The following is a 14,151-nucleotide window of genomic DNA, read 5'->3' as shown; positions in this document are numbered from 1 at the left end:
TTGTTTGCAGAATGCGTTCTTGTGTGAAACACAGTCATCAACATTCCTCATCTGGTAATGTTTACTGAGTTTTAACTAATATAATTTGAAAGACATTGGTATCACCTTATGAACTAAAATTTCATATTATTATTGAGTAAAATTGAAAGTAATTATCAATAGATGAAGTTCCTCTTTCACAAATTACATTAGGTAGCAGAAGAGAATGGATGCATGAACACACAACTTTTGTGGGCTAAGCGATAGACCACAATAGACTTGGTAAATGAGTTTTTTTGACACCGTACAAATTATTTCCATGATTCATAAAAGCTGCAGATTTTTTACAATATATTGAAACAATAATGAACAAGAATTTATCACATTTATTGAATTAATACGGTAGGATACAAATATTTCACCAGGAAACATACAGCACAGGGGACTGTTCTCACAGTCTAGAATGTCAATACTTCAACTTATTCTACCAAAGAACTCTGCCTATATTATAGATATCAGGTATTATCTGAAATTTGTGAAGTATGACACAATTAACATTATATTTGAGGCAAACACTAAAGCAACATTGTATGAAGCATGATTTAGTGATTCTTCAAGGAAAGTAAATGATATTTGCAATTTCTGACACTTTTTTGTTCTACTTGATACAATGCAACAAATATCAATCACAGTGATGTAAAAAGATAACTTGAGTATTTGCTACAGTAGATTGGCAAATGATGGTTTTTTCATGCTTATGTCAAAGTTAAGCATTGAAATTACTGAAAGCTGTGTAAAGTTCCATATGACAAACATCTATAAATAGACAATGTAAACTGAGGATGGCAACACACCAAGCAATAATAACATATGTTACATTCATGTTTAATAATAGTTTTCAAGTTAAATGAAAGCAGTGCTGGCAGAAATTACAAAAATCTCACTGGTCAGTATCCTCTATTGTTAAGTTAAGATAAAGGGGGACCATCATCAGCTTCTTCTTCACTTTCATGATGAAGTCTCCTTGCTAATTTTTTATGACTTTTGCGACCAGTTTTCAGTCTGATATGTACTTTCACTCCCTCTGTGGCAGCTTCAGTAGTTTCTACTTCTTCTGTAGCCACTGAAAAGAAGTATAAGAATTGAATTAGGCTCTTGCAACAATATGAAACTGCTCATTTTAAAATGGCTACTGCAGCAATTAATTGTTCTACAGTGTGTCTAAAAGGAAATGGGACTGTATGAAGCACTCTGAAGAGTCCCAATGCCATAATTATTTACATCCGAAGTGTTTACTTTAAAAATGAGCTTCAAGTCTCTGTTAACATGGGATTACTGTATTTACCCAATTATAAGACAATTTTTTTCCCAAATTCGTCATTTGAAAAATACATTTAAAGATGTATTTGGCTATTTGCGTCATGTGCAAATTTATTTTGAAGAATTTGGGAGGGCAGGTTGGGCAAATGATACTCGTATTTGAACAGGCTCGATACATTATCAACTTTGTTTGCAGAATCATGACATTTGACTTGTGCGACTCTAGTGCAAGGGATACATGAGGAATTATTAATTAGCCAATACAACAATCTATTGCTCTGCTTAAAATTTGACTTTTTTTTGAAACCCAGGAGGAAACAGCTGTAAATTCTATCATCTTACAAACCTGTATTGGTGTGTCAGCTCCTGGCTCTACACAAAGCAATGACAGAGGGGCAGGCAGACAACATTTTTGAAAACAAGAGACATTGAACACTCTCATGTCAGTATATAAGTGAAATCTGTCAGGATACAAGTGAAATCCAATATGTTCCAATGGTAACCAGGAACTCGGAAGTTGCAACATATTTGGAAAAAAAGCAGGATATTGCGGAGACATGGCTTAGCCACAGCCTGGGGGATATTTCCAGAGGCTGTGGCTAAGCCATGTCTCTGCAATATCCTTTCTTCCAGGAGTGCTAGTTCTGCAAGGTTAGCAGAGAGCTTCTGTGAAGTTTGGAAGGTAGGAGATGAGGTACTGGCATAATTGAAGCTGTGAAGTTGGGTTGTGAGTCATGCTTGGGTAGCTCAGAAGGTAGAGCACTTCCCTGTGAGTTCGAGTCTCAGGCCGGCACACAGTTTTATTTGCCAGGAAGTTTCATATCAGCACACACTCCGCTGCAGAGTGAAAATCTCATGCGGGAGTCCGCAAATTAATGCAAACGATTTCTTTTCATTTCTTTTATTTTGCCTTGTGATATCATGATGCACACAATCAATACCTGACATACATTTAGAAGAGGTATAATATTAACTTTTTAGACACATTTTTTATGTCAGTAAAACAGTTTCTAATTTTAATTTTGATTAGCCAGAATATGTTAAAAATAAATTTTTCTCAAAAACTGTCTTAAAAAAGCAGGGTGTCAACTTATAATCAGGGTCATCTTATACTCATGTAATAAGGTGTTTGGTGGAAAAATGCATTTAGTTAGTTAGTTACGTGTTCCATTGATCAATAGCATGGAAAAACTGTTATGATGAGGAACGTGTTAAATGCACAAGAAATGCGTACAGGAAAAAAGTTTTGTTTTGTTTACATTTTAGTGTTATACCTAAATATTTCTATTATCTATCCCATTCCCTTAAATGGCACAAAATGCATATATTATATCTCCAGATTTATTTACTCATATTCAAGAATTCATCTATGGTATAGAAGAAGTTGTCAAGGAGGTAGGATTTCAATTTGCTTTTGAAAATATTACTGCTGTCTGTCAGACATTTTATTTCATCCGGTAATTTATCAAAAAGTTTTATAGCAGAATATTTTACCCCTTTCTGTGCCAAAGATAGGTTAAGTAAAGGATAGTGTAGGTCTTTCTTTTTTTGTGTATAGTAGTCATGAATGTCACTGTTGATTTTAAACTGGTCCATGTTGTTGAGAAAAAAATCTCATTACTGAGTAAATGTACTGTGAAGCAGTTGTAAGAATTCCTAACCTTTTAAACAGATGCTTACAAGATGTGTGACTATGAACCCCACACATTATTCTAACTACTTTCTTTTGAGCAGTGAATACCTTTTGCCTAAGTGTTGAGTTGCCCCAGAATATTATTCCATATGACATCAGAGAGTGGAAGTATGCAAAGTATGTTAGCTTACTAATTTCTACATCCTCAAAATTGTCAATTATTCTGATTGCAAAAGTTGCTGAACCTTGTCACTTTAGAAGATCCAAAATATGACTTTTCCAATTAAGATTCTCATCTATATGTACACCCAAAAACTTAGTATGCTGTACCCTGGCTACTGACTTCTTTTAATGTGTTGTGTTTATTGAAGGAATTATACTTTTTGTAGCAGAAAATTGGATGCACTGCGTTTTTTCAAAGTTCAGAGCAAGCCCATTCGCAGAAAACCAATTAATAACTTTTCCAAAGACCTTATTTGTATCATTTTCTATCAGACTTCCTTTTACGGGATTAATAATTATTCTTGTGCCATCAGCAAACAGTGTCAGTTCAGCATCTTGTTTCACATATGAAGGGAGGTCATTCACATATATCAAGAACAGGAGGGGACCCATGATCGAACTTCGCAGAACACCTAATGTAATTTTACCCCACTTGAAGCATATAAAGAGACTTTTTGCTTCCTGTTCTGTAGATATGACTTACACCACTCGTATGCTGTTCCATTTATACCATAGAATTATAATTTCTGTAACACAATGTCATGGTCCACACATTCAAATGCCTTGGATAAGTCACAGAATATTCCTACTGGTGACATTTAACTATTTAAAGACTCCCCTTTTTCTTACACTAAACAACCGATATTATGTATTTCAAAAATATTAGTACCTACTTTGGAGTATGAAATCAGAAAGGTATTGCATAAATAAAATGTTTGGACGAAACAACAATTCATCTGCTGAAAACATATATTCACTTATGAAATTTGTTATTAACAACCCATCCCAGTTCAAAAATAATAGCGAAATGTATAGATACAACACTAGAAGAAAGGATGATCTTCATTATTCTGGGTTAAATTCGACTTTGGCACAGAAAGGAGTGAATTATGCAGGCACAAAAATCTTTGCTCATTTTCAAAATAGCATTAAAAGTCTGACAGATAGCCAACCATTATTTAAAAATAAATTAAAAGAATTTCTGAATGACAACTCCTTCTACTCTCTCTCTCTCTCTCTCTCTCTCTCTCTCTCTCTCTCTGTGTGTGTGTGTGTGTGTGTGTGTGTGTGTGTGTGTGTGTGTGTGCCCCTTACGTTAAATTGACAAGTTCCACATCGTTACAAAATGTCGTATTCATGATCTATGGAACAAGTATTAATGTAATGAAGAAATCCATTGATTGTATAAAAATGCCATCAGCATCCAGTCAATAAATATTTGTTGGTGTCTATAATCATATATTTTTCATATACACTTCTTTATTTTATGTCAACATTTTGATTAGCAACTGCATGGAATGTGGAAACCATTTTAGGCTAGAGAAAAGTGGCATAAGACTAATGTAATGACTAAAATACTAATGTTACTCTGAGGATTCATTTAACCCTTCGAGTACACTGGTTTCAGCCCAAAACCACAATTTCTCTCTCTCTCTCTCTCTCTCTCTCTCTCTCTCTTTGTTTTTGGGTGGGGGGGTGGTGTTACCAAGGTTTTAGCATGAAACCTCCAATGCTGTTGCAAGACAGACAAATCTAGTGATACAATGAAGTACTTCTACTATGAATGTAGTACACTGCAGTGGTCATTCAAAGTAACACTTGGCACAGAGGTTGTGCTACGTGAAATACATATAACGTTATTGTAACATAAATTTGAGTTTGTACTACTGCTTTTATGAATGGTTTTGAAATGAGTTGGGCAGTATAACATTGATACAATTTTTTTTTAAATTTTGGGCCCATTTTTGCTTGTTATTCAGGGCTACAATTTATTTTACGCATTGTGTGGTCATGGAAGTTTCGAGATGGAGGTCGTGTCTAGGAAAACGATATCCTTAAATAACTGAGTTTTTCCTTTTTGTCAATTTCTTTTTGCAATCATTGCTTATTATGATGACAAAGATTATGTGAAAATGTTTAATGTTTTATCATACTGGTTGGACTCAAAGGCTTAAAAAGTAGCTGACTACACCATACAAGAGAGCCCACTACAATTGCACTGCACGTTGAGACAAGCGCCAGTAATTATATCACCAAAAGTTCTTTCCAGGATTGTAAATCAGGGCAGCAACTAAGCTTATATACACCATACAACTAATACTTCTGAAAAAGATGTTAGTTAAAAAACACCCAAAATAAATTCCTTCACAAATCTACTAAAGTAGCTTATGTGTATTCATTAAAAGACAGTATAATGCCTTGGAATACATGTTCATAATCCCATAATTCACAAATATATTTCTTCTTGTTTAATAGCTTTGCAGAGTAACACAGTAAGTGTGAACCTTTCCAATGATTCAGAAATCTGAGTGCACACACTAACACTGCCACTGAAGCATTAGGGGGAAAAAATTATTTCACAGGAAAGGTTCTTGTCTAAGACTATCAGAACTTCTTTGATGGTTAGAAAGTAATTAGATACACATACTCCCAACTTCTTATCAAGAAGGAAATACTGTTTTCCTTCTCCTTTAGCTATGCACCATATTATTTGACATCTACTCAGTGCCCACATCACTACATACAATGAACATACCCAACATCCAACATGTCCATAATTTACCACCAAGATATGCTTTTGCTCTACAACCATATTTTCTGGCATTTTATTGGAAAGATCAGCATATTATCATCTGGCAGGAGCTGTCAGGATTTGCATTTAGCAAACTTATGTGTCAATTTTCAATTTAGCTTTTAACCTACAGTGCGGCTCCCCCCGTTGCAGGTTCGAGTCCTCCCTCAGGAACGTGTGTGTGTGTGTTGTCCATAGCGTAAGTTAGTTGAAGTTAGATTAAGTAGTGTGTAGGCTTAGGTACCAACGACCTCTGCAGTTTGGTCCCATAAGACCTTACCACAAATTTCCAATTTTTTTACCCAACAACAGTACAAGATTTGGTACTTCCTGGGTTCCAGTAGCAAATGTGTTTTAATTAAGTTTAATATATTTTTATCTTTTTAAAGCTCTGTCATAAAAAGATGTAAAGACTGGGATTTATTAGCTCAACTATGTACAAGAATGCTCCCCAGAGAAGTGAGGACAGGGTGGGATTAAATTCACCCCACACATGGACTGCCTGTTGAAGTGAACATGAGGAGTAGGATAAGTTCTTCTTAATATAATTCCATCATTCTCCCTAGTACATCCCAGACACACTCTATTAGATTCAAATGGGGAGAGTGAGCAAGCCAAGCCATGCCATGCATGCAATGTCTTGTTTCCAATAAAACATCAACCACACACACTCTATAAGGGTGAGCATTATCGTCCATCAATAAGAAGTCTGGGCCCACAGCACCTGGCAACAACCGCACATAGGTTCCAAAATCTCGTCTCAATACCTGATAGTAGTTAAACCTTGTCAGTTCATCTGTACAATTTTGTGATGAGGTGTTCGTGGTTAACATAATCCCTGCCCACACCATTAGAGTCCTCCTTGATGTTGGTCTCTTTCCACATTCTTTAGGCCCCGAAATCGAGTTCCATGTTCCCTGCAGATGTGAATCCATTGAGAATCATTCACCGGACCAAATCGGGACTCATCCGCAAAACGAACATTGGCTCACTTTTCGACCGTCCAGGTGGCATGTAAACTACTTCACTCTAGATGTTCCCTTCTGTGAAGAAGTGTTAGAGGTAAACATGTAAACAGTAAAGGCCAATGTGTTTAAGCCTTCTGTACACCGTTTGCCTCATTACGACATGCTCAGTGGATGCTGTGGGGTCAGATGCCAGTTGCCGACTCACTACTAAAGTGGTACTGTCGTGCCCTTACAACTAAATAAAGGCCCTCTCTTTCTGATGTCAAATGGTCGGCCCTGTCCTGGTCTTTGGGATACAGTTTCGGTCTCTATAAACTGTCACCACATCTGAGAAACAACAGAGTGATTCACATTAAGCCACTGGGCCAGATCAGTTTGCAATTCTCACATTCTTCCTATGGCCCTCCACTGCAGAGTGTCTGGTAGGCTTCTTCTCTGTGCCATACTGCACCATTTGTAACTGTGTACACAGCAGTTGTGGATGAGGGACAACCCAGCAAACACTACCTAATTTGATTGGTGCCCTGACGTCATCGTTGGCATGGTTGCCTGTTGACTGGAATGCTACCTTCTGTGCAGAACACGATTGCATGGACATATGCTGACAGTTTGTATGATTGTATCATGAATTAGACACAGAACGGTAAAGTAGTGATTTGTTGCTTTAATTTTGGACAACAGTGTAGTTTGCAACATACTTATTTTATATAATATCACACTCTAACATTGAACAATATGGATGTTATCTGTCAGTGTCAACACACTCACACACACACACACACACACACACACACACACACACACACACACACACACAGAGAGAGAGAGAGAGAGACTAGCAATGTGGTTTAAATTGAGTATGAGGCAATTGTCAGCTTTTAATTTGGTTGCAACAATACTTGAAAGAGCAACATAAAGATGCTCACTGTAGTTTATCAGTAGGTCCTCAGAGTAAATTCTGAATAAGTCAACTTAATAAGTAAGCTTGAACATCAAAAGCACTTACCTGCATCAGAATCACAGGATGGTACTTCTAACTCCACCTGCTGCCTCGCTGTTGAGAACACACTTTCCAGTACAATAGAGTCTTCATGCAACAAAGACGATTCTTCATTGTATTTTCGTGCATTGCGGCACATCAAATTGAAGTCTCTCTCCAGGTCATCGACAGTACTGTACTATGTTAAAAATGGGGACATAGTAGATTTAATCATCAAGATAAATATCTGTATAAAACATATATAAAGACAACAACGCTTTGAGCATATTTACCAAGAAAATACCAGTCACCTCTTTCACAATACTGGACAGGAAATTAGAATTATCAAAAAAGAAACTGCAGCTATTAATGGTGCTGGTCAATAAATGATACATCAATTTTCCTCATGTCTATATTACTAAACTTATCTTTCAGGTGAACAAGGTCAGTATTACTTACTAAATTTACCAACTATGTTTTGTGCAAATGGTGTTCTCAGAGAACTTTGCCTCTAATAGATTTGATTTTATTGGTTGAAGATAGAGAACAGACACTCATTTTTTTATGCAAGATGCAACAAATATCCCATCAAATCCTAGACATACGGGGTAATTGAAAAAGAAAGAACAGATTTCAACTGGTTATTAAATATATACTATGAAAGACAGAAAAAGATTTTACATGTCACTGCACAGAGGGACGTTCAAGGTCCCATTTCTGTCTCAGTAGATGAAATGGTTAGTTTATTGAGGTGTTATGCATCGTTGCTGGCTAGGTGCAGCTGAGTATGTGTGCTGCTTCTCTAGTCCCTCATTCCTATTGCTTCTTTCCTTCTAATCACTCCCCTAATCTTGCAGTCACGGCTGCCAACATTTCTTGCCACTAGCCTAGTAGCTGCTGACAAGAGGCAGGGAGGCATGAGAGTGGTTTATTTGGATCTGATTTTCAGAGACTGAAGATGCAGTGCCTGGAGACAGCAGTCATGTGCGCATGAGTTGTGTCCGAGTGACTGTGTGAATGTATTTGTGTTCTCATTTTCTGACAAAATCTGAGGCTGAAAATTTAATTGCAAGAGTGTGATTGTCTTTTCTACATGCCTGTCTGCATCTTTATGGTGAGTTGCTACCGATCATCATTATAAATTGATCCTCAGAGTATTTGAACAAGTTATCTTTTGCATGGATTGATCACCGATGTCTCAATTAATTAACATGCTGTCTGTGGCTCATGAATAGCTGGCAACACGAGTGGATTTCCATGATGGGCAAAAACTGGAGGCTGTCTCTGTGGGTATCTGTAATGCATTGGGCCTGCCAATTTGATGCCATTCGGTTCCCACTAATGTGCAGGCTCTGCCTTTGGATCTAGTCTCACCGATCTGCCTGCAGGCCGGGTCTGTTTATGTGTGATGTAATGAAACAAATTTTCATGTTTTATCCATGGACCTAGGACTGCAGTGCTCCTCAGCAGGCAGAGAATATGGGTGATAAATTCCAGGAACTGCGACTGTCTCGCTGCAAGTACTTTGTGCAGTGTGGTGCTTTATAAACATTTTACTTGTTCTAGTAAATTTGGCACTTCAAATGTAGTTTATATGTTAGAAGAAGAAGAAAATTGTGTCAGTTGCTGGCAGTTTGTACACTATGTACTCGCATATTTCTTAAAAGAAAAATCACACAATACCAGTAAAATAATAGACGTAACACAGTGGCAATAACCGACAATAACGAACATACTAGAACAACATTTTATTGGCGCTTACCTACAGTGTTGGTTTACACAATTCTTCCCCTCCTTATACACTTCTTTCAAGAGGCCTACTTTTTTCTGAGGTATTTCTGAAATCAGCATAGGTATTTTAAATCTGTCTTGCAACTCCAAGGAAATGCGCATTTTTGTCACCAAATGTGTTTCGTTTTATTGAAATAAAATAACATCAGTGGCCTTAACGAAACACATATACCATTTGGCTTGCTTTCTCTGTATAAAAACAGTTCATTACAAAAGATATTGATGTTAGTACTTAAGATTTTTGCTCAAGTCAGGAAACGCTATCTGCTTCCAAATTTTTTTTAGGTATTTCCTCAATTGCACTATTGTTTCTTGTACCATAACTGCAAAGACAGATCGTCTTACTCTTGATATCTCAAAATTTGTCAGGGAAAACTGCTAAAACTTGTCTGGAAATCAGGGAATTTCACTTAGAGAAACTTGTGGCAACCCTGGCACTCCATTTCATTTTACACGAGAAACAACAGGTCCCTGAAATACCTCAAGGAGAAAGTGAGACATTCATACATGAAAATGAAATCATTGGAATCTTCATGGTGCTGAGTAAATAACCAATTTTGCAACATGTCCAGGTATGACATTTCTCTCACAGTTTCCTCCATAAAAAGAAAATTCCATACACTTTGTTAACATAAATGCATTAAACACATTCAGTTTCAGTGAGGCTCTTTCACGTTTGACCACGATGCTGGATTCTGTGACATCCCCCCCCCTCCCCAAAAAATTCTTGCATTATGGCAGTTTACTTTATCTAACAGTGGATATGTCGATTTGCCCAAATCGTGAGTCATTCAGAAAAAGTGTCCTCTGCCATATCCTGGAGAACTGAAATGCAGAAGTTGTACCTTGTGTTAGGATCACCGGGATAACTGCTGCATCAACTGAAACTTATAAGGCTTCATATGCAAGCGTCACTTCAGAACGCTCCACACTGTTGTTTGAGAATGTTGAAACTCCTGGCCAGCTCATCTTGTGGACTTCCAAGGGCTCCATGTGAATGCATCCCAAATATGCTCGAAATTTTCATCAAATGTGTGTGGCTGACCACTGCTCTTCGCTTTACATATGCAACAAATTTCCAAGAATTTTGTATGCCTGCTTACAGCAGGATCGAGATCACGTGTCTCTGACCAGGCTATCACTGACACCATGACCCTGTCAAATGTGGGTACTCCTGTGTTGTGAAAGAGCTGACTGGTGAGTGGAATGGCACTCTGCTGTCTTCACTGATGAGGGCAGGATATACATGTGTATGGCTAATCCTCATGAGCTGCCTATTCCAGAGAGCATTTACCCACAACATATGGGTTCCACCCCAGACTTTGTTTTGTGTGTGTGTGTGTGTTTTTGTGTAAGGGGTGGGGGCATCAGTAACAACTTGCAGTCGGTTATGGTGTTTCTGCAGGGTAAAGTAACAAGAGACTGCTACAATGGCCAGGCAGTTATCCTCAGGCTACCGCCATTTCTTCGACATGGAAGTGATTTGCTTTTTCAGCAGGACAAAGCACATCCACATATGGCTGCTGCGATGCAACATGCTCTTCATGGTGTACTACAACTTCCCTGGTCATCAACATCACCAGATCTCTCGCCAAATTGAACATACATGGAACATGACACAGTGGGAACTTACTCGTTCCCCATGGCCTGTAAGAGCCATCACAAAATTGCAAGAAAAGGCACAACATGCTTGGGAAAATCTATTGCAGGATCCCATCGGGACACCTTTATGATCATTTGCATGTTAGGGTACATACGTGTTGCCTACAGAGTGGGTTAAGTGCTTACTTTTGTGACTGGTCTGAATTTTTATCATATACTTCTACAATGATGAACTGTGTGTCCCCTCACATGTCAATAAGTAACCTTGTCCAACAATGGAACATCCAGGATGGAATGTAACAATATTATGAAAAGGATAGTTGCTGCTCACCGTAAGGCAGAGATGCTGAGTTGCAGATAGGCACAACAAAAAGACAGTAATGCAATAAGCTTCCAGCCAACAAGGCCTTTGTCAAAAATAGGCAACACACACACACACATACACACACAAACTGACACAAACATGACCACAGTCTCTGGCAGCTGAAGCCAGACTACATTGTCCTTGAGACTGTCACACTCCCCTCTCCCAGCAGTGTGTAATCACTGTCTGTAGATAAGAGCAGAAACACTGAAGTGGTGGTGACGGCCACAGGCGGTTTCACACCAAATTAAAATTTTTATAGACTGATACTAATAAATGGATAAATGTTTCTTGGTTTTCTTGTGGCATCTGAGTTGTGTGTTTACTCAAATTGTCAACAACTTCCTCTTTTGTTGTCCCTGTCAGGCGTTAACTCTCGTTACTCTATCGCGGAAATCAAGACAGTCTCTGATGGCATGTGGAAGGAGCATTGGTAGCCTTTCAACATAGTGCCCATTTTCATGCACCATTAAGGGAACAGGGACTATTTTGGCTGAAGTTGTTGTTATAGTTCTAGTACAGTCTTATCTCTATGGCTTCTCTGATGACCAAATTCCAGTAGGTTGATACAAAGGATAAGATTTCCATTTCATCAACTATAATCATATCTTTTAGCAGTGAAGGTCATAACTCACTGAGTGTAGTAGAAGCATTGAGTAGTTGAGAAGCGCACAAACAACTATTGAAAACTTGCTAGCTTCTTGTCAAATCCTTTTTTGAGATAGAGAAAGAATATACACATACAATGCACACACATATGCTGTGTGCAGATTGCAGTACTCAGCTCTACAGTCACAGACACTTATTGGTGTCCATGCAGTCCTGTACACTGAGCCTGTATTCCTCTGCTGACGAGTACTTAGGTCGCTGCTCGGCCTCTCAACAGCCAGTTCTGCTCTGGGCTCTAGACCAACTGCTAGCCGCCCTCACTCACGTCTATGCTTCAGACCACAATGATTGCTGCTGCTACCCATCAGAAGTGCCATCTAATACCTTTGCTGGGATCATCAGCTGCTTGGACATCTGTCAGTCACTCCTGTGCCTACAGCTGCATCTTGACAGCCTACGAGCTCACACCCTCATGGAAGAGTGTCGTTAGAGTGCCTGCTCAAGATTAGTGCACTCCAGCCTCTGCTCATGGTTTACCGGCTGCAGTGCCAGGTCCTCGTCTCACCTGTTACCCATCCGCCACCCTCCTCCGCCATGTCGTGTTCTGGCTGGACAATACAGCCATGGCCGACACACTTCCTGAGGGTGGCAATGGCCAGACAGACAGGGATGACGAGACCTCTTCTACATGTGCGTTTCTGTGTTTCTTGATCTGTCTTCACATTTCATTGGAGCAGGGTTCATTCTTTCTCAACTGTTCATGTGTTTTTCAATCATATGCATTTCTGCTTGTGTTATCTGTGCAGCAAATTCATGTCATTCTGTTGTGACAGTCTGTATTCACATCCTACTATAGTACACCTTATCTACCTATGTACTGGATGTGGACTCTTCCTTTCTTGGGTTATGTATCTAAGCTCATTTGTGTGGTTGTCTCACTTTCGGTAGGCATTCTTTTTTCCATTTAGTTTTCATGTTTCTCGGTAGATGAAAGTTGTTGGCAATGTTCTCTGTACAGAATAGTTCGAGTGGTCTGTTCATGTACTGTCCAACGTGCATTCTCTCACTTGCTGTTGTTGGTCTGGGTTGTTTTCAGTAGTTCCTTAGCGAGTGTCTCATCTTTCTGTGGCTCACTGGAGCCATTGTTGCCTCAAGCCTTTCATCCTGGGTCAGCCAATGCTGAATCTGTTATGGAGCATCTCTCTGCTCACTCTGGCACTACAGTTTTTCCCACAGTGTTCTGATGGGCATGATCAGGACCTGTGTTCAGATGGGGTGTCCAGCAGTTTGTGATTTACAAGCTGGATTACCACCTTCCATCAAGTTTGTTGCAATGTTGTCATATCGCAGGACACACCCATTAATGTTCACGGAGTTCTCAGATAAAAGTACTTTTGGCATCAGCCCAGCCCTCTCACATGACAACGTCAGATACAAACTTGTCTTCGAAGGCCCATCGGCTTCAGTCCAGTTGTTATTGGCCTGGTCGTGGCCAGTCATGTGATTGCCAGTCCCATTGACGTTGATGCCTGCTCTCTTGCCAGCTGGCCCTCCAGTCATTGCTAGTTCTATTCCAGTATTTCAGATGGCACTTGCGATGCAGTTAGCAGCCGTCGCTGCCATTGTGGCCGTCTCAACAATATCAGTGGGTGCTGCCGCGGATGTCCATTCGGGCACTTCCACAGCCACATTCAGCCTCGCCGCAGTCAGTTCTCTTGTCGCTTTTACCAGGTATCACCACCACACCCTCCTCTATGACCGTCACCACATGTCCTGCTGATTACATCGTGTCTTTCAGAACCTTGTGCTGAACATTTGCCACCAGCCCTGCCTAAGCCCAGTTTTCCGCGTCATTGACTATGGAGCTCAGTGGCTGTTCCCCTACGTGGGTGAAGTGTGGTTCTTTAGTTAAGATAATTTTTTGATTGTATTAGATTGTATTACAGTGCTCACCAAGTCCCTCCTCCCTTGGGTGCTGAGATGGTTCTGCTATCTCCCTTAAGGGGGCACGAGAGTAGTACATGCAGGGCAGAGGTCATGCATATTCGACCATCACCTCCACAGATGTGCTTTGCAGGCTAAGTACAGTCCCTGCTTTACGTTGGGTCACAT

The 14,151-nt window shown here is 39.4% G+C and overlaps 1 protein-coding gene across 3 annotated transcripts in view; it reads right to left on the bottom strand.

Moving 5' to 3' along the window:
- Positions 1-345: 345 nt before the first annotated feature.
- The window catches only part of LOC126354066 (ATP-dependent helicase brm-like), a 203,153-nt gene continuing 189,347 nt past the window's right edge, over positions 346-14,151 (bottom strand). For all 3 annotated transcript variants that reach the window (XM_050003445.1, XM_050003454.1, XM_050003438.1), the window contains exons 25-26: positions 7,701-7,872; positions 346-1,102 (exon numbers count right to left, since the gene is read on the bottom strand). In XM_050003445.1, the coding sequence (XP_049859402.1) occupies positions 948-1,102; positions 7,701-7,872 (327 nt within the window). In that variant the 3' untranslated portion in view covers positions 346-947. The remainder of the gene's footprint in view (positions 1,103-7,700; positions 7,873-14,151) is intronic.

Source organism: Schistocerca gregaria, chromosome 1, assembly GCF_023897955.1.
Source record: "Schistocerca gregaria isolate iqSchGreg1 chromosome 1, iqSchGreg1.2, whole genome shotgun sequence".
Classification (NCBI taxonomy): domain Eukaryota; kingdom Metazoa; phylum Arthropoda; class Insecta; order Orthoptera; family Acrididae; genus Schistocerca; species Schistocerca gregaria.
The sequence above is the reverse complement of the archived record's forward strand: the minus strand, read 5'-3'. Positions and strand labels throughout refer to the sequence as shown.